The sequence below is a fragment of the Scyliorhinus torazame genome, chromosome 11 (assembly GCF_047496885.1).
Source record: "Scyliorhinus torazame isolate Kashiwa2021f chromosome 11, sScyTor2.1, whole genome shotgun sequence".
Classification (NCBI taxonomy): domain Eukaryota; kingdom Metazoa; phylum Chordata; class Chondrichthyes; order Carcharhiniformes; family Scyliorhinidae; genus Scyliorhinus; species Scyliorhinus torazame.
The window spans coordinates 236,239,144-236,259,778 of NC_092717.1; the positions used below are offsets into that span (position 1 = coordinate 236,239,144).

At 47.6% G+C, this 20,635-nt stretch overlaps 1 protein-coding gene and 1 pseudogene across 4 annotated transcripts in view; both read right to left on the reverse strand.

The window, feature by feature from the left end:
• LOC140385858 (intermembrane lipid transfer protein VPS13B-like) overlaps window positions 1-20,635 on the reverse strand; it is a 1,311,478-nt gene that overhangs the window by 50,011 nt on the left and 1,240,832 nt on the right. For all 4 annotated transcript variants that reach the window (XM_072468452.1, XM_072468451.1, XM_072468450.1 and 1 more), the window contains exons 50-52: window positions 17,906-18,094; window positions 9,657-9,803; window positions 6,541-6,824 (exon numbers count right to left, since the gene is read on the reverse strand). In XM_072468452.1, coding sequence (XP_072324553.1) covers window positions 6,541-6,824; window positions 9,657-9,803; window positions 17,906-18,094 — 620 coding nt within the window. The remainder of the gene's footprint in view (window positions 1-6,540; window positions 6,825-9,656; window positions 9,804-17,905; window positions 18,095-20,635) is intronic.
• LOC140386097 (U2 spliceosomal RNA) lies at window positions 9,972-10,059 on the reverse strand (annotated as a pseudogene).

A 20,635-nucleotide genomic window follows, 5' to 3' on the forward strand; every position in this document is an offset into this window, starting at 1 on the left:
GGCTCCGGGGTCCTGGGGGGGTACGGGGCGATCTGGCCCCGGGGGGTGCCCCCACAGTGGCCTGGCCCACGATCGGGGCCCATCGATCCGTGGGCGGGCCTGTGCCGTGGGGGCACTCTTTTTCTTCTACCTTCACCATGGTCTTCACTATGGCAGAGGTATGCGTCGCCCGGCGAAGACCTTTTAGCCGCGGCTGGCATGGCGCCAAAGGCGTTTCCCGCCAGCCGGCGGAGCGGAAACCACTCCGGCGCAGGTCTAGCCCCTCAAGCTGAGGGCTTGGCCCCTAAAGGTGCGGAGACCTTTGGGGTGGCCCGACGCCGGAGTGGTTCCTGCCACTCCATTACGCCGGAACCCCCCGCCCCGCCGGGTAGGGGAGAATCCCGCCCCTGGACTCCCCAGTGGTAAAGGTTAAAATTGTGAAGGCTTATCGGATACGAGGACCTCTGGTATCCCATGGGTTCAAAAACTTGCCGGAGTTTTTCTATTATCGCGTGAGAAGTCATGGAGGCCATGCAATGCATTTCCAACCATTTTGAATTGCCGTTGACCTGAATGAGGAATATTGACCCTAAGAACAAACCAGCAAAGTCTACGTCCACTTGTACCCCTGTCTTCCTGTCCATTTCCATGGGTGTAAAGAAGCCAAAGGTCGGAACCTCTGGTTCTCCTGGAACAAGGAGCATTGCTTCACTAAGTCCTCGATATCTGCATTGGGCCCGGGCCACTAAACGTAGCTCCTCGCGAGCATTTTCATCTTGGATACCTCAGCATGACCGTTGTGCAACTCCATCAGAACTGGGCACTGACCAGGGTGGGGGTTGACTACCCGCGATCCCCACAATGATAATACCACCTTCAGCACTTAGTTCGTGGGCAGGATTCTTCAGTCTGCCAGCCACGTTTTCCTTGGCGGCGTGCCCTCGCCGGCAGTGGGATTCTCCGTTCCCGCCTCCTGCCAATGAGATTCCCCATTGTGGCCTCCCTATATCGCTGGGAAACCCTCGGTCGTGAGTGTGCTGCCGGCGTAACCGAGTATCCCACTGGCAGAGAATCCAGTCCCTTGTCTTTCCGTGAGGAAGGGTTTCATGTCGTCCGTGGGGTGTCCTCGGATTCTGCCACTGAGGATCCTATGGTGCCACATGGACAATGTGGGGGCCTTCTGGGTCCAAGCTTTAATCTGTTTTGCAGATACTGGCATGGTATCTATAAAGTTTAAAGTCATGCGACGTCTTCCAACTCTGGCAAAGGGGTTAAGCTCATGGGCAGCGGGAGGTGAATCAGAGCGTACACGTCGGCATCACGCACTGCTGGGCGGTGCTCGAGGGCGGATTCATAGGCCGCCAGTAACAAGGCCCAATGCTGGATCCAAAACGAGGCGATGTGGGGAATTGGTTGATCTTCTTTCAAAAGGCCCAGCAAACGCTTGTGGTCTGTTATGATTACAAAATGTCGGTCATAGACATACAGATGGAACTTTTTCACACCAAAAATAACAGCCAACCCTTCCTTTTCAATCTGTGACTAACACCGCTCAGCGTCCGCCAGGGTCCTGAATGTGTAAACAATGAGCTTCTCCATGCCATTGCCCCATCAATGTGAGAGGACTGTACCCACTCCATATGAAGAGGCACACGTCAGTAGCAGTTCTTTTCTGAGGTCGTAATGGGCCAGGAAGTTCAAGGACAGCAGTTGCTGTTTTACGTTCACAAAGGCTTCACCCTGCGGTGCCTGCTATCACCACCTTTGATGTGCAGGGGTGACAACAAAGTGGCCAAGTTTGGGATGAATTTCCCACAGTAATTTATCAGGCCTAAAAAACAATTTCAACTTTGTTGCATTTCATGGGCTTGTTGCCTCATGATGGCCTTGACTTTATCCTCCACGGGATGTAGGCCTTTCTGATCTATCTGGTATTCCAGGTAGATCACTTTACCTGCCTGGAATACACATTTCTCTCCCTTGAGACATGCACCTGCATTGGAAAACCGCCTCAAGACCTCCTCTAAGTTCGCTGGATGCTCTTTGTTCAGTGGCCCCTATTGATTAATACGTCACCAACATATACTGCCACCCTAGGCAGCTCTTGGAGAATATTTTCCATGACATACTGAAAAATGGTACATGTTAACGAGACTCCAAAGGGCAGGTGTGTATATTCGTACAGGCCCTTATGGGTGTTAATTGTGACATACTTTCTGGATGTTTCATCTAGTTTGAGCTGGAGGTAGGCAAAGCTCATATCCAGTTTTTTGAGGATTTGACCACCTGCTAATTTGGTGTACAAAACCTCGACGTGCAGCATGGGGTACCAATCCAGTCACGAGGCTTTATTTACTGTAAGTATATAATCTCCGGAAAGGTGGATAGGCTTGCCAGGCTTGAGGACGGGGACCACTGGTGCTGCCCACTCCACGAACCATACTGGCCTATTATCCAGAGGCTTTCCAACTGGTCAATTTATGACTATACCATTGCAGGCAATGAGAAATCGGAGTACCCGGAGGAAACCCAGGCAGACACGAGGAGAACTCCACACAGACAGTGACCCAAGCCGGGAATTGAACCCAGGTCCCTGGCACTGTGAAGCAACAGTGCTACCTACGACTCCCACAGGGAGATCAATTAGCGATCCCCCCCTCCCCCCCATGGTTGTCTTGAGGGTTATACAGATGCACAGGCAGAAATCTGGCAGAAACTGATTAGGTACACTGCAGGATGAAAACCAAAATGTGTGAAAGAGTGAACAGGAATAAAATCTGGGGTTGGTAAAACTTGGTTAAGAAGAAACGCTGTGCATACTTTTCTTATTTTATGCTTTTGGGTCATGCGCACTCACATCCAGTCTATGAAGACAGGCGGTTAATGATGGACATGTTGTGGCCTCAGTCAGCGGCAAGTACCATGACTTGCCAGATGCAGCACCCCTGCCCAAATATTCCCTTTGCCCTTCCCTGCTGCCACTGAGCACTGCAAGTCAATGAACAGGCTGAAATCTGTAACGAGCTGTCAGAGGGGTTTGGGATTCACAGCCAGACTTTCCCAGTCAGTGAAATGGCACCAACTGCCTCAGCCGCCTCCCATACTGCTCCAAGATTTATGCGCTTTATGATTGAAAAAAATATTAAAAATTTTAACTGCTGCACCCTCCCTAAAAGAAGATCTGAAGGCTTCATTAAAAACAGATGTAAGATAAGAATAGGATAAATGTGTTGTTTGTCTCAATGCCAAACACGTGATCCAACCTGATACAGTTAAGAGTTTGAGCAAACCCCGATACTATTATAGGATACTGTACAAGAGAAAAATAGTTTCTGGAAATCTGCTTGGGCTGCAGATGTTCTTCAGCGTCTGATGTTCGAGATACAATGGGATTTCTAAGAAATCCCATTTGCCAGTTTTTACAAAAATCAATCGGTTTCTATAAATTGTCATCCTCTACTTTAATGTAGGGCCGTCAAGTTTCAATGTCATTTTATTTATGGGAGGGGTCCATTCAGCCCCTCACACCTGTTGGCTCTTTGACAAAGCAATCTAATCACTCCTGCTGCTCCCCCCGCCCCCCGCCCCCCCCCCCCCGCAGCCTGTGATTTGTTTTTGATCCTTTTCATTATTTACCCAATACATTTTTTGAAAGTCGCTCTTAAATCTGTGACCGCCACCCTTTCAGGCAGCGGATTCCAAATCATAATAAGCTGCTGTGCAGATAAAAACGTCTCAGCTGCCCTCACTTGCTATTTGTCTTCAATATGTGTCCTACAGTTACTCACCCTACCACTGGAACGGTTTCTTGCGAATTCCCCTCCCAAAACCCCTCATAATTTGTGGATTCTTGCTTTTAGAAAGATCCCTATCTTGGCATTGTGGACTTTCAGGTCAATGGCCTTCAGTCAGGACTGTTCTGCCGATGGCAGTCATCGGCCTGAAATGCCAGCCATTTATCTTTCCACAGACGCTGCCGGGCCCCTCGGTTACTTCCCTCTCCACAGATGCTGCCTGACCTCCTGAGTCATTCAGCATTTTCTGCTTTTATTTCAGGCATCCAGCATTCACAGTATAGTGCGTTTGTGCTGAAGGAAGCAATTGCTCTTGATGTGGTAGCTGGGGAGAGCTGCAGCAACATCATTAAGTGTTTGAGCTAATGAGCTAAATTTTAACTCAGCAATTCTTCCCGTGCGACGTTTGACACGGATATGTTCAAAGCAAACTAAATACACTAACGTAACTCATTAACTTAGCCGTTTTAGTGGGCTCGCAATGGGAGGACCTTAATAATAATAATTTTATTATTGACACAAGCAGGCTTACATTAACACTGCAATGAAGTTACTGTGAAAAGCCCCTCGTCGCCACATTCCTGTACTTGTTCGGGTACACAGAGGGAGAATTCACAATGCCCAATTCACCTAACAAGCTCGTCTTTTGGCACTTGTTGGAGGAAACCGGAGCGCCCGGAGGAAGCCCACGCAGACACGGGGAGAACGTGCAGACTCTGCACAGACAGTGACCCAGCGGGGAATCGAACCCGGGTCCCTGCCGCTGTGAAGCCACAGTGCTAACCACTGTGCTACGGTGCCGCCCAGCATATGAAGTGATCGGAATAGTAAGTACAGCACAGGCACATTTGAACAAACAGCCTCCTTTTGCTAACTGACAGGGGATGCGTGAAGACTCCAGAGACAGTGGGTAGAGGTCCAAATGAGGCAAGGGCGCCTCACAGCAGGTGGGCTCGGGATGAAAGTGGGTGAATCGAGGAATAGGCTTCTCCTCGAGGCTGCTAGCCTTTTCCCTCTGGGTTGCTGACATCCTGCACGGTCTGGTGAAGACAGGGGGCCTGGAAAGAGAGATAGGAGTGCGTTGGACTGGTGCCTAAATATTGCCTTGGATCCTTCACATTCGTCAGCTGAGGGCAAGCGGATGAATCTGCTGCTAGCACGCCAGGGGAGACGGAGGGGAACTCGCCTGTGCAAAACTAATGAGGTTCTATACGCATTATCTGTCGCAGGATCCCGTCATTTTGTTCAGCGGGACAGACACCGCCGGAGCCCATCACTGCACTTAGTTTCAAAATGGGTGAATTCCACCCTGTGTTCCTGAAACATCAGGGACAGGATTCTCCCATCCCACGGCAGAGTGTCCACACAGTCGTAAACGCTGTCGTGTTTTACAAGGCCTGAACAGGCCGCTCCCAGGACTAATTCTGGCCCCGCCAGCACGGCGCTGGAGCGGTTTGCACTGCTCCAGCTGCCGATCTCGGCGCAAACTGTGCGCCGCGGGATCCACGCATGCGCAGTGGCTTCCTTCAACGTTCCGGCCCCGATGCAACATGCCGCAGGGCTACAGGGGCCGGCGCGGAGGAAAGGAGGCCCCCAGCCACAGAGGCCAGCCCGCCGATCGGTGGGCCCCGATTGCAGGCCAGACCATATCGGAGGCCCCCCCCATCACAGGCCGCCACCCGACCTTCCACGTCGAGGTCCCACCGGCCCAGAGCAGGTTAGATCGGCACCAGCGGGACTCGGCTCTTTTCTTACGGCCAATCAGCCCGAATGGGCCGGAGAATCGGCGGGCTGGCTGCTAGAGCATCCCTCGACCGGCGCCGCGCCAACCACGTCAGCGCCAATGGCGCCGATTCTTCGCTCTGCGGAGAATCGCTTGCCGGCGTCAACGCGGCGTAGCCCGTTCGCAGGGATTCTCCGACGCAGCCCAGGGCTGGGAGAATCCTGCCCCAGATTCTTCTCAGTGAACGCCCAATGTGAGCTACATGTGGCCGATCATGGTCACTGGACTAGTAATCCAGAGGCCCAGGATAATGTTCTTTCTGGTGGTATTGATTCAAATCCCACCATGGCAGCTCGTGGAATTTAAATTCAATTGATAAAATCTGGAATTCAAAGCCAATCTCAGTAATGGTGACCATGGAACTATCGCAGATTCTTGTAAAAACCCATTTAGTCCACTAATGTCCTTTTGGGAAGGAAATCTGCCACCCTTACCCGATCTGGCCTACATGTAACTCCAGGCCCACAGCAATCTGGTTGTCTCTCGGCTGCCCTCTGAAATGCCAAGCTAGCCACTCAGTTCAAGGGCAATTAGGGATGGGCAACAGATGCCAGGCTTTCTAACAATGCCCACGCCCATGAAAGAATAAAAAAAAGGTCCTCATGCTTCAATAATAATAACAGGGTTTGATAATCTTTGTTGGTTGAACAGAGCTTTTGGATCTGAAGCAGCAGAAACACATATAATAAACCCACTTCAACTGAACCGCAGCTTTGCTGATCAGTTCTATTAAATGGTCTGAAGTTCTTGCCAGATTTGTAATTCAGAGACACAGAATCAAGAATGATTTGCCCCGAATTGCAAATAGCTGTACTTTGCTTCAGAAATAAAAAGGAGAGGATTACTGAATTTCTCTCTTCAAACAGGAACGTCCTCATAAAAGTCTCTCTGGTGAGTTGCTTGAAATATCGATGTTGAAGTTAAATAATTATGCACAGCAGAACATGTCAAAAAGAGATTACAAAAAAAAGGCTCTCACTGTACCTGGAACAAAGTCCACTTTCACCAGAATCCCCAAGGGGCACCGCCACACTCTGCCTTGGAAAGTCTTGCCTAATCATAGTTGGCAGACTCCAGTACGGACAGCTGTTTGTGCCGACGTGTGGGGAGTAACCGAGCAGTAGGTGTTTCTGGGGCAGCGGGATGCTTAAATCTGCTCGCCCTCCGCCAGCGACAAGGTCCCAGCAAGGAATGGAACATGGTACGGAAGGACACTGGGCTCTCGCTGGACTGAGGCTGAACACAGAACTCTCTGGCACGTGGACATGCTGTAAAACACAAATAATGAAGCAAAATTATTGACCATCGCTGCAAAGGAAAGACATGCATTTATATAGCTGCTTCCACAACCGTCACAAAGCGCCGTAGAGCCGATGAAGTACTGTTGAGGCGCAATCAAAAAGTTGAGGAATGGCAACACAGCAGCCAATTTGCACACAGGAAGGCCCACAGACATCAGTGTGACAGATAAGGGATAAATACTGACCAAGACACTGGGATAAAATCTCATCTTCTTCTTCGAAACAGTGTGATTTAAGGGCAGACAACGCTTCACGTTAACCTCAGATCTGAAAGATGGCACCTCCAACAGTGCAGCATTCACAAGAATACAAGGAATAGAAGCAGGCCCCTCAAGCCAGCCCCACCATTCAGTATGATCATGACTGATCTATGCCGGACTCAAACTCCTATTCAGTGCCATTTCCCCATAGCCCTCTATTCCTCGATCTGTTCTTTAGTACTCCACTGGAGTGTCAAACTAGATTACTGATACTTGAGCACATGGTTCCGATTCAGAGAGCAGAGTGCTACCGATAAAGCCACGGCCGACTTCGGATTCAGGGGGCTGGATTTTATGCTCCCCTGCCAGTGAGTTTGAAAGACGGAGGGTTTGTTAAATCCAGCAGGTAGCTGGCCCGCTGCCTACCTGACCACCCCTGCCTCAGCTGGAATTATGCCGGCGGTGTGGGAGGGGGAGCTCACATCCTGGGCCCATCACATTTTATAAGTGACATATGTAACGCAACAGCTACTGGGATCTGCAAAACAAACCATGTCCCAACTGCATTCCAAGTGAAGATATTTCTTTAAAGATCTGTCTCGGTCTCTTAATGATCTCATCGCTGTACCTGTAACTCCAGTAACGTCCTTCCTGACTGGGCCCACTGTCTCAAAGGTGTGAGACGCAAAAGGCTTAAGGCAGCTATGCTCCTCACTGCTTTTCAACTTCAAAAAATAAATACAAATCTATCTTTGTGTGTGACCTGTGCTATTTTTCCTTTTATTTTTAAAACAAATGTCTAGCTGTAAAGTGGCTGTTATTAGAATGTCTCACTTGTTGTGAAATGTGTATAAACACCTTACTTCCACGAGCATGTCATCTGTTGACTTTTAACAAGGGTGGACGGGGCAGCATTCCTCCCCTCAGGGTAGCACAAGACCACAGCTGCCAGTTGCCAAAAGTTACTGAGTGGTCACCAAAGATTAATATAACAAAGGCACTCATCTCAAATTACAACAGAATTACTCTTCACATAGTCATAATACAAAAGGCTACGCATTGAAATGGAGTGTAAATCTGTTAATGAGTTCACAAGTTATTGAAGTTACACTGAAGGCCATTTTGAGTTAGGAGCATGTCAAATTTTGAAAGGAATTCATCCAATAATTCGTTATGGCCATATCTTTAAATAGCTGAAAATTGGTCAAAGATTTGTCAGTTAAACAAGATCTGCTGAGGCTTCTATCTGTAATCCGTAGCAGTACAGGATATGGCGATTGCCAATTTGAGTCATGCAGCTGAAGAAAAACGATCTTATTTACAATTATGCTTCAAAGTTAACAGTAGAGTATTTTTAGCGGTGGTCTGGCAGATTGTTTTGGACGCCCAGCTACATTTTTAGCCACATTCCCGCCAGACTTGCCTAAGGGTCCGCCTCGGCATTCTCCCAGCACCTGAGAGGAAGGAGACCATTCTCCGTCCTCTCACCTGCTCAACACAAAGACCTCCAGGGGCGGGCCACTAGATTGAGCTTTCCAGTGGAGTGTAGAGGCCTGATCCCAGGCAGCAGAAACTCGAGGGGGAGCAGAAGGACAGCTTTAAGAGTCCTTCAAACCAGTGCTGCTGGAAATGCTGCCCCGTCCAGTTAGTTGGGCAGCCCGTCGCCACTGGCAACGCGTGGACGGCGAAGTGATCAACTTCAAACATGGCCTGAAAATTGAAAAAATTGTGCCTTCAGGGCAGGGGCTCCATCGCTCATTCCTTGCCACCCAAACCCCGAGAAAATCTCACACAACTGAACAAACTCACAAACTAGGAGGGCAAATTAGTCTGTGAACATAAGATCTTAAGAAACAGAAGCTGGAGTAGGCAATACAACTTCATGATCCCCCTCAACCCTTCAATAAGATCACGGTTAATTTTCTATCTGATCTCCACTTTCCTAGCCTATCCCCCTACTTTTTAATTCCCTTAATGTACAAAAATCTACCAATCTGTATTTAGAAGTTAAAGAGATCAAGGGAGAGCAAGGAAAATGGCATTGATGTCGATTGGCCATGATCTAGTTAGATGACGGAGCAGGCTTGAGGGGCTGAATGGCTTTCTCTTATTTCCTATGGTAAATGACTGAGTATCCATTGCCCAATGAAGTAGAAAATCACAAAGATTCACAATCCTCCGAGTGAAGAAACTGCTCCAGATTTCAGTCCAACATTGCCATCCCCTTATCCTGAGACTATAGCCCTTAGTTTGCGACTCGCCAGCCTCTCAGCTTCTACTGTTGAACAGTTCAGAACTTGAAGCCAAATGCACCTGCAAAACTGGCTGTCATCACCTCAAAAGGAGGCATAGCTGGCAGCGCTGTATGTGATAATTGTACTACTTTGCTGTAATTCTGGGCATTCATGCCCTTTCTCTGTACCCATTCCCTATGTGTATTTGGTTAGGTCAAGACTAAAAAAAACTCCTGCGATAGAAATATATTAAGAGACTGTCACCATATATTCATTCATAACTTGGATTAAATATACATGTTTATTGGTGCCATAGTTTTGACTAAGTAAAGGGCCGCTCTTATATTGATTTCTGTAACTTGTACCTCCTTTCGTGTTGTGCGTTCTGGGAAGATAAGCAGAGGCCGATAGTAGATTTTGTGAGCAGTGGTGTTCATTATCACGGTCTTGTCCTCAATCACCAGGATCTGAATCCCGTGGCGCACTACTGAAGATATACAGAACTGACACAACTGCAAAAGCAAAGAGAACATATTAATAATAATAATAGCTTATTGCCACAAGTAGGCTTCAATGAAGTTACTGTGAAAAGACCCTAGTCGCCACATTTCGGCGCCTGTTTGGGGAGGCCGGTACAGGAATTGAACCCACGCTGCTGGTATTGCTCTGCATTACAAGCCAGCTGTTTAGCCCACTGTGCTAAACCAGCCCCATATCAGATAAGAACAGATACTACACTTGATCTGAGCCAAAAGGCCGAGAAGCGATCAGACAATAAACAAAATGAATTTGAATTTACATCATGTCATATCCATCCCTCAAACACTTCACAGCCAATTAACTACTCTTGAAGTGTTATGGGCAGCACGGTAGCACAGTGGGTAGCACTGTTGCTTCACAGCGGCAGGTCCCAGGGTCGATTCCCGGCTTGGGTCACTGTCTGTGCGGAGTCTGCACGTTTTCCTCGTGTCTGCGTGGGTTTCCTCCGGGTGCTCCGGTTTCCTCCCACAAGTCGCAAAAGACGTGCTGTTAGGTAATTTGGACATTCTGAATTCTCCCTTCGTGTACCCGAACAGGCGGCGGAATGTGGCGACCAGGGCATTTTCGCAGTAACTTCATTGCAGTGTTAATGTAAGCCTACTTGTGACAATAAAGATTATTTTAAAAATGTAGGGAAACAGCTTTGCTATAGACACTCAATCTCTTCCCACAGATCTTGTGATGCACGATCAATAACTGCAAAGACGAGGTTAAAGCATAACTGAAGGCTTTAATAGACTAGAACTGTTCCCCAGCCGCTCAGGTACAGAATGAGGGCTGCTGGGACGGCACCGACTCTTATACCCCGCCTATCAGGGCGGAGCTGCATACTATACAGCCAATGGTAAACCCCCAGGTTTAACCAATGGACTTCAGCCTCTCGGGTGCTGCAATACCTGATAATACCACACCTTGGTACCAAGGTTTCAATGACATTTGCAGCACAGGAAAGGGAATATATAAGCATCTTTCATTCATGGTTAACTGCTATTATACAATTTCATGCAGGACTAGTTATAATACATAGCAGGGCTCAATTCAAGTGATATACTACGGTGAGAGTTGAGATGCAAATCAGAATATTCAGTGTTGTGGGTAACGTTTACAGAGGTACAAATGGTATTAAATGCACACTTTTAAAGGTGATGTAAGAACCAACATTTCTCCACCAACCTTTAAACATGATGGGACAAGTTAACAATGCATGAAACAAAGCAGCCAGAATCATGGGCTTTATAAATAGGGGGACAGAAGTACAAAAGCAAGAAAATTATTCTAAAGCTTTACAAAACAATACCATGGCCCCAGCTGCAGTATTACACCCAATTCTGGACTCCATGCTTAAGGAATGATGAGGAGGTTTTGCAGAGGTTACAAAAGAGATTTACTGGAATGGTTCCAGAGGTGAGGGATTACATTTATGTGGACAGGCTGGAAAAGCTGGGGTTGCTCTCCTGAGAGCAGAGAAGCCTTCTCAAAGACGTGCTTTGATGTAAGTGTATAAAATCATGAAGGCTTTAGATAGAATAAATAAAGAGAAACTGAAGGTACGACCGCGAATGATGGAGCGATGAGAACATTGAATGAAACTAAAACATAGCATGCAGAGTATATTAGTGCCTTAATAGTAGAATGACAGCCTATTGAGGGGATTCACCCCAAAGTAATATTTTATTCTACATCAAAGGTTGTGGGGAGTATAGGAGCAATTGCATTGCAAGGAAATATGGACACGTACCATCGTCTGCACTGGAAAATAAGCAAAGCTTTGAAGGGTGAACGTGAAGGGGAGGTAGTATACTGGTCAAAGTGTAGCTGTGCTTCTGCAAACAAAGAAGTACCTCTCAGTAGGAAAGGAAAGAAATCCTCTGTGAAGCAAGGGACAAAAGAGTATAACCCGAGTTCAATCGAGGTGCAATATTCTTCAGGGAGCAATGTAATTGGTCTGTTAAATGTGGATCAAACTAAATGTTATCTATTTTCCTGTTTTTTTCAGTTAAAGAAAAGCTATTGGTCCGCTTTGAAGCCAATAAAGAATAATGAAGGAATGTACTAAATATTAGGTGCTAAGAAGGAACAGGGAGATCCAGGAGACCATGTACAGAAATCACCAAGGCCAGGAACAAAAAATAATTGAAAACGCTAAAGGTGTCTTGTTTCAGACACTGGTGAGGCCACATCTGGAGTATTGTGCGCAGTCTGGTCACCACATTACAGGAAGGATGTAATTTCACTCGAAGAGAGTGCAGAGAAGATTTACTAGAATGTTGCCAGGGCCGGAGAATTGTAACTACGAGGAGGGATTGGAGTTGTTTCTCTTGGAACAGAGAGGGCTAAGCGGTGAAAAGATTGAGGTGTAGAACATTGTGAGGGGTAGAGATAGAGTAGACAGGAGAAACCTGCTTCCCTTGGCAGACAGTTCAAAAACCAGGGGTCATAGATTCAAGCTAAGTGGCAGAAGGATTAGAGGGGACATGAGGAGAAATGTTTTCACACAGAGGGTGGTGGGTGACTGGTATTCGCTGCCCGTGCTGGTGGTGGAGGCAGAGACCCAAAACTCTTTTAAAAAGTACCTGGATCTGCACCTTAAATGCTGTGAGCTGCAAGGCTAGAGGCCGTGAGCAGGAACATGGGATTAGAAAGGGCACCGGGGTGTCTTTGAGTTGGTATGGACAAGATGGGCCGAATGGCCCCTCTTGTGCTGTAACCTTTCTATGGAATGTTCCGTTTTAACTCAAGGAGGTCGACGTTGCTCTTCAGCTGCAGAGTTTGGGTTAAACATCACCTGGATTACTACATACATAGAAAGGTATCTAGAAAATAGATGGAGGAGGAGGCCATTCGGCCCTTCGAGTCTGCTCCGCCATTCATTATAATCATGGCTGATCATCAAGTTCAATACCCTGATCCCGCCTTCCCCCCATATATGACTATAAGACATAGATAGGAGCAGAATTAGGCCACTCGGCCCATCAAGTCTGCTCCGCCATTCAATCATGGCTGATATTTTCTCATCCCCATTCTCTTGCCTTCTCCCCATAACCCCTGATCCCCTTAATCATCAAGAACCTATCTATCTCTGTCTTAAAGACACTCAGTGATTTGCCCTCCACAGCCTTCTGCGGCAAAGAGTTCCACAGATTCGCCACCCTCTGGTTGAAGAAATTCCTCCTTATCTCTGTTTTAAAGGATCGTCCCTTTAGTCTGAGATGGTGTCCTCTGGTTCTAGTTTCTCCTACAAGTGGAAACATCCTCTCCACATCCACTCCATCCACGCCTCGCAATATCCTGTAAATTTCAATAAGATTCCCCCTCATCCTTCTAAACTCCAACGAGTACAGACCCAGAGGACTCAACTGTTCCTCATACGACAAGTTCTTCATTCCAGGGATCAATCTTGTGAACCTCCTCTGGACCGTTTCCAAGGCCAGCACAGCCTTCCTTAGATACGGGGCCCAAAACTGCTCAAAACACTCCAAATGGGGTCTGACCAGAGCCTTATACAGCCTCAAAGTACATTCCTGGTCTTGTGTTCTAGCCCTCTTGACAGGAACGCTAACATTGCATTTGCCTTCTTAACTGCCGAGTGAACCTGCACGTTAACCTTAAGAGAATCGTGAACAAGGATTCCCAAGTCCCTTTGTGCTTCTGATTTCCTCAGCATTTCCCCATTTAGAAAATAGTCTATGCCTAAATTCCTCCTCCCAAAGTGCATAACCTCACACTTTTCCTCATTGTATTTCATTTGCCACTTCATTGCTCACACTCCTAGCTCGTCCAAATCCTTCTGCAGCCCCCTTGCTTCCTCAATGCTACCTGTCCCTCTTTTGATCTTTGTATCATCTGCAAACTTAGCAACAGTGCCTTCAGCAACTTCTTCCAGATCATGAATATATATTGTGAAAAGTTGTGGTCCCAGCACAGACCCCTGAGGCACACCACTAGTCACTGGCTGCCATCCTGAAAAAGATCCCTTTATCCCCACTCTCTGCCTTCTGCCAGTCAGCCAATCCTCTATCCATACCAGGATCTTACCCTTAACATCATGGGCTTTTAACTTATTTAACAGTCTCCTATGCGGCACCTTGTCAAAGGCCTTCTGGAAATCTAAATAAATCACGTACACTGGTTCTCCTTTGTCTAACTTCCTTGTTACCTCCTCAAAGAACTCTAGCAGATTTGTCAGACACGACCTCCCTTTGACAAAGCCATGCTGACTCACTCCTATTTTACCATACACTTCCAAGTACCTTGCGATCTCAACTTTAATAACAGGCTCTAAAATCTTACCAATAACCGAAGTCAGGCTAACCGGCCTATAATTTCCCGTCTTCTGCCTCCCTCCCTTCTTCAACAGTGTTACATTAGCCACCTTCCAGTCCTCTGGGACCCTTCCTGCCTCCAGTGATTCCTGAAAGCTCATCACCAATGCCTCCACAATTTCCTCAGCTATCTTTTTTAGGACCCTGAGGTGTAGTCCATCCGGTCCAGGTGATCGCCTTCAGACCTTTCAATTTCCCCAGAACCTTCTCCTTAGTAATGGTCACTGCACTCACCTCTGGCCCCTGGTTCTCCTGGGGCTCTGGCATCCCACTGGTGCAACATAACTATTCAATTCTTCTACCATTTCTGTGTTTCCTATTATTACTTTTCCAGCCACATTTTCCAGTGGTCCAATGTCTATTTTTGCCTCTCTCTTATCTTTTATATATTGAAAAAAACTCTTCCTATCTTCCTTTATATTACTAGCTCGCTTGCACTCATACTTCATCTTCTCCCCCTTATTGCTTTTTTAGTTGTCCTCTGCTCGCTTTTAAAGACTTCCCAATCCTCTGACTTCCCATTAATCCTCGCCACTTTGTATGCTTTTTCTTTAGCTTTTATGCTGTCTTTGACATCCCTCGTCAGCCATGGATGCCTTGTCCTCACCTTAACATGTCTCCTCCTTCTTGGGATGAATTTCTGTTGTGCCTCCCTAATAACCCCCCAAAACCCCTGCCATTGCTGATCCACTGTCTTCCCTGCTAGGCTTCTTCTCCAATCAACTCTGGCCAGCTCCTCCCCCATGTCTTTGTAGTTACCCTTATTTAATTGTAAAACCGTTACATCTGATTGCAGCTTCTCCCTCTCAAACTGCAGGGTAAATTCGATCATATTGTGGTCACTGCTCCCAAAGGGTTCCTTCACATTAAGTTCCCAAATCAAGTCTGCCTCATTACACATTACCAAATCCAGAATTGCCTGTTCCCTAGTAGGCTCTGTCACAAGCTGCTCCAAAAAACCATCTCTTCGACATTCCACAAATCCCTTTTCTTGGGATCCACTACCAACCTGATTTTCCTAGTCCACCTGCATATTGAAGTCCCCCATGATTATTGCAATATTGCCTTTTTTACGTGCCTTTTCAATCTCCTGATTCATTTTCTGCCCCACATCCTGACTACTGCTAGGGGGCCTGTACATAACTCCCATCAGGGTCTTTTTACCTTTGCGATTCCTCAACTCTACCCACAGAGATTCTATGCCTTCTGATCCTATATCGCTCCTTGCTATCGATTTAACCTCATTCCTTACTAACAATGCAACCCCGCCCCCTTTACCCATCTGCCTGTCCTCTCGATAAAACACATGTCCTTGGATATTTAGATACCAGCCCTGATCCCCTTGCAGCCACACTGGCCAATTTCAATGTGCACAACAAGCTCATTTACCTTGTTCCGTATACTGCGCATATTTAGGTACACCCCCTCAATCCTGCATTGACCACCTCTCCCTTCACACTCTCCTCAGTCATTGTACTCTGTACTATGGCCCTTTTTGATTTTTGACTATGGCTTCTCTGCCTTACACTTTCCCCTTTACGGCTTTTTGTTTCTGGCCCCGTTTTACTTCCTTCCGACTTCCTGCATCGGTTCCCATCTCCCTGCCACATATCCCTTGGTCCCTTTAGCCCCAAGAGCTATGTCTAATTCCTTCTTGAAATTACACAATGTTTTGGCCTCAACTACTTTTTGTGGTAGTGTATTCCACAGATTCACCACTCCCTGGGTGAAGAAATTTCTCCTTCCCTAGGTCCTAAAAGGTTTACCCCTTATCCTCACACTATGACCCCTAGTTCTGGACTCCCCCACCATTGGGAACATTCTTTTCGAACCTACCCTATCTAATCCTGTTGGAATTTTGTTTCTATGAGATTCCTCCCTCACTCTTCCAATGAATATAATCCTTACCGATTTAGTCTCTCCTCATATGACAGTCCCACCATCTCAGGAATCAGCCTTCGCTGCATTCCCTCCATAGCAAGAACATCCGTCCTCAGATAAGGACACCAAAACTGCACACAATACTCTCGGTGTGGACTCGCTAATGCCCCATAGAATTGCAGTAAAACATCCCTATTCCTATACTCCAATCCTCTCGCTGTGAAGGCCAATATGGGGCGGCGGGGGAAGGTGTGATGAGGATAAATTACAAAGACTGTATTCCTTGGGTTTCGAAGGTTAAGGGATGATCTAAATGAGGTGTTTAAGGTGATTAAAATGGTACAAAGAGAGAAACTATTTCCTCTGGTCGGGATAACCAGAACAAAGCTTGGGGCAGCTTTGTTTGTATGGTTGGGGCAGCACGGTAGCACGGGGCAGCACGGTAGCATTGTGGATAGCACAATTGCTTCACAGCTCCAGGGTCCCAGGTTCGATTCTGGCTTGGATCACTGTCTGTGCGGAGTCTGCACATCCTCCCCGTGTGTGCGTGGGTTTCCTCCGGGTGCTCCGGTTTCCTCCCACAGTCCAAAGATGTGCGGGTTAGGTGGATTGGCCATGATAAATTGCCCTTAGTGTCCAAAATTGCCCTTAGTGTTGGGTGGGGTTACTGGGTTATGGGGATAGGGTGGCGGTGTTGACCTTGGGTAGGGTGCTCTTTCCAAGAGCCGGTGCAGACTCGATGGGCTGAATGGCCTCCTTCTGCACTGTACATTCTATGAAAGACACATGCCGTTAAAGTTAGAACTGGGCTGCTCAGGAGTAATGTCAGGCAGCACCTCTTCACACAAAGAGTAATAGAAATCTGGAGACCTTGCCCCAAAAAGCAGAACAATTCAAAACTGAGATTCTTGTTGGGCATGGGTATTAACGGCATCGCGCCACCCCAAAGGTGCGGAATGCTCCGCATCTTTGGGGGCCGAGCCCCAACCTTGAGGGGCTAGGCCCGCGCCGGACGAATTTCCGCCCCTCCAGCTGGCGGAAAAGGCCTTTTGGTGCCCCGCCAGCTGGCGCGGAAATGACATCTCCGGGCGGCGCATTCGCGGGAGCGTTAGCGGCCGCTTACGGCATCCCCGCGCATGCGCAGTGGAGGGAGTCTCTTCCGCCTCCGCCATGGTGGAGACTGTGGCGAAGGCGGAAGGAAAAGAGTGCCCCCACGGCACAGGCCCGCCCGCGGATCGGTAGGCCCCGATCGCGGGCCAGGCCACTGTGGGGGCACCCCCCAGGGCCAGATCGCCCCGCGCCCCCCCCAGGACCCCGGAGCCCGCCCGCACCGCCTTGTCCCGCCGGTAAGGTAGGTGGTTTAATCTACGCCGGCGGGACAGGCATTTTAGCAGCGGGACTTTGGCCCATCCGGGCCAGAGAATCGCGCGGGGGGTGCCCGCCAACCGGCGCGGTGCGATTCCCGCCCCCGCCGAATATCCGGTGCCGGAGAATTCGGCAACCGGCGGGGGCGGGATTCACGCCAACCCCCGGCGATTCTCCGACCCGGCGGGTGGTCGGAGAATCTCGCCCCTGGTCCTGGATTCCTATGAATTTACTCAGGAAGTATGAGTTTACCAAAATCTAACAATTTCTAAAGTTAAAAGAGCTGTATTTTCCAGGTGATCACACAGCTAGATCCTCTTGGAAATACAAGGTGTCAAGGAGGCAGAGCCGCATCTCGTACAAACGTTCTTGCTTTGACCATGGGGGAAGGGTGCTTGCTGCTGGCTGTTTTAGATACCACACTAATGTCCTAACAGAAAATTACATGGATTGGCTTCCAAATGTTCCCCGAGGTGCAAGTAAAGGTTCAGTTATTGCAAACAGACCTTCTGATGATCGGGAAAGGTTCCAAGTTTCACATCTGCATCAGCAATCCCTTCCTCATCCAGCGTAATGACATCGGTGATGGGATAATCCTTCCACTTGGGGGATGTGACATCGTGAACAAGCCGGAATGCTGTTGATTTGTGTACGGTGTTTGTACTGGCCCAATAGATACCAATCTGAAAAGGCTCCTAAAAATAATGGTTGAAAAAAAAATGATGGTGCTGCTTATTTTGTAGCACCTTCACAGGATTGTGAGTGGCATTTTGTAGTTTTCCTTTCTGGGTTAATCAGCCAACATTTGAACCTCATTAAAATTGCAAAATTATTTTTCCTCTCTTTTTTTTCTCTGGTCCCCCAGCCGCATATTTGTCAGCAGCACGCTATTTACTGATGGCGGGATTCTGTCTTCCCACCTCTTGTCAATAGAATTTCCCATTGAAGCCACCCCATGCCGCCGGGAAACCCTTGGGTGGGAGTGCGCTGCCAGCAGGAAAACTGAATCACAACGGCCAGAGAATTCCGGCCATTGATCCCACTGATTGGGCTGATTGTCTTATGAGGAAAGATCGGTGAGGCTAGGTTCGCATCCGCTACAGTTAGTCATTTGAAAACGGAGTGAGAGGAATTTTTCTCTCTCAGAGGGTCGTGCATCTCTGTGAGTCTCTTCCTCGAAGTGGAAACAGAACCCATGAATATTTTTAAGGCAGAGCTATTTGCATTCGCTAGGGTTGTATCCTCTCGAGTTTATTAAGAGGCGACTTGATCAAAACTTTAAAGATACTGAGGAGTATTGTATTGACAGAGTGGATGTGGAGAGCTTCTTTCTTCTTGTCGGAGAATCAAGAATTTGGGGTCACTGTTTAAATTAAGGGGTCGCCCAGTTAAGACAGAGATGAGGAGAAATGTTTTTGTCTCAGAGGGTCGGGAGTCTCTGGAACTCTTTTCCTCAAAAGGCAGTGGAAGCAGAATCCTTGAATATTTTTAAGGCTGAGTTGGATAGATTCTTAATTAACAAGGGGCGGGGGGGGTGAAAGGGTATCTGGGTCGGCAGGAATGTGGGGCTGAGGTTACAATCTTGATCTTATTGAATGGTCGGCATGGTAGCACAGTGATTAGTACTGTTGCTTCACAGCGCCAGGGTCCCAGGTTCGATTCCTGGCTTGGGCCACTGTCTGTGCGGAGTCTGCACGCTCTCCTTGTGCCTGCGTGGGTTTCCTCCAGGTGCTCCGGTTTCCTCCCACAAGTCCCGAAAGACGTGCTTGTTAGGTGATTTGGACATTCTAAATTCTCCGTGTACCCAAACAGGCGCCGGAATGTGGCAACTAGGGCATTTTCACAGTAACTTCATTGCAGTGCTAATGTAAGCTTACTTGTGACACTAATAAAAAGATTAAGAAAGAAGAATGGCGGAGTAGGCTCGAGGGGCCAAATGGCCTACATCTGCTCCTAATTTGTATGATTGTGGAGTTTACGATGAGGGGATACAACCTAGAAACGAAAGGCAAGCTTTACGGAAGCCACGTTAGAAAATGCCAAGGATAGTCGATATTTATTGTTCCACACGCTATAGGTGATGCGAGGTCAATTGTTAATGTTAAATATACGATTGGTAGATTTTTGTTGACCAAAGGTACTAAGGGAGATGCAGCCTCATGAGTAAACCTTCTTCCTACAGCCACCGCGAAAGAGATAAGCCATTATCTCACTGCGTGGCGGAACAAACTCGAGGGGTTAATTGGGCTCCTCGTTTTCCTCTGGTGGAAAATAACTTTGAAAAGGGAACTAGATCATTATTTTAAGGGAAGAAATTTTCAGGTCGACAAGGGAAACAACAGGGCAGTGAGGCTAATGCAAAGGCTCGTCCATGATGGTGCAAATGGCGGCCTTTTGTGCTGTAAGACTCCATAATGGGTAAACAAAAAGTCTTTAAACATAACTGGTAAGGTGCATGTTTAACCCCAGTGACTCATTCTCTAGCTTTCTTTGCCTCTAACAGGAGCCTGGTGGACAGTATACCCAAGGATGGGGTAAGGATGTCATGGGGACATAAGGCAGGATCTTTCCAGGGTGCAGCACAGCGTCAGAGCACCAATGTACCACCTAGCTTTCAATTCCCTTTAAAATAGATAAAATAAATAAATTAGTGAAGCTGAGACTAAAAGCCCAGAGACATGAATTCAAATCCCACTTTGGCAGTTGGGGAATGTGTATCAAATTAATCTTGAATAAAAGGTTAGTCTCAGTAATGGTGATCAGGCATCTATCAGGTTGTCAGAAAAATCCATCTGGTTCACTAATGTCCTTTAAGGCAGGAAATCTGCCCTCTTTACCCAGTAACCAGTCAGCAATGTGGCTGAATCTGAATTGCCCTCTGATATGGCTGTGCAAGCCACTCAGTTAGATTCAAGGTGGTGGTGAGCCAAGGGAAATTAGGGACGAGTTAGAAATGCTGACCTTAATTGCCAGCACCGCCCATGTGCCTGTGAAAAAAATAAAATAAGCCCCTGCCTGGGACCCAAATGATTTATATCCGCTAACTGCTTGGATGCAGTTCTTCTCAGTGTGCAGGCTGATACGGGTATTCGGCCAAATTGTTAATTCAGCTCTTAGTAAACACAAATGCACACCACAAACCTTTCCCCAAAAGTAAAACGCAGCACTTTTCAAAAGCATAAAAACTTTTCTTTTTGAAAACACAAAGAAAATTTGTTAATACGTTTATCCCCGTG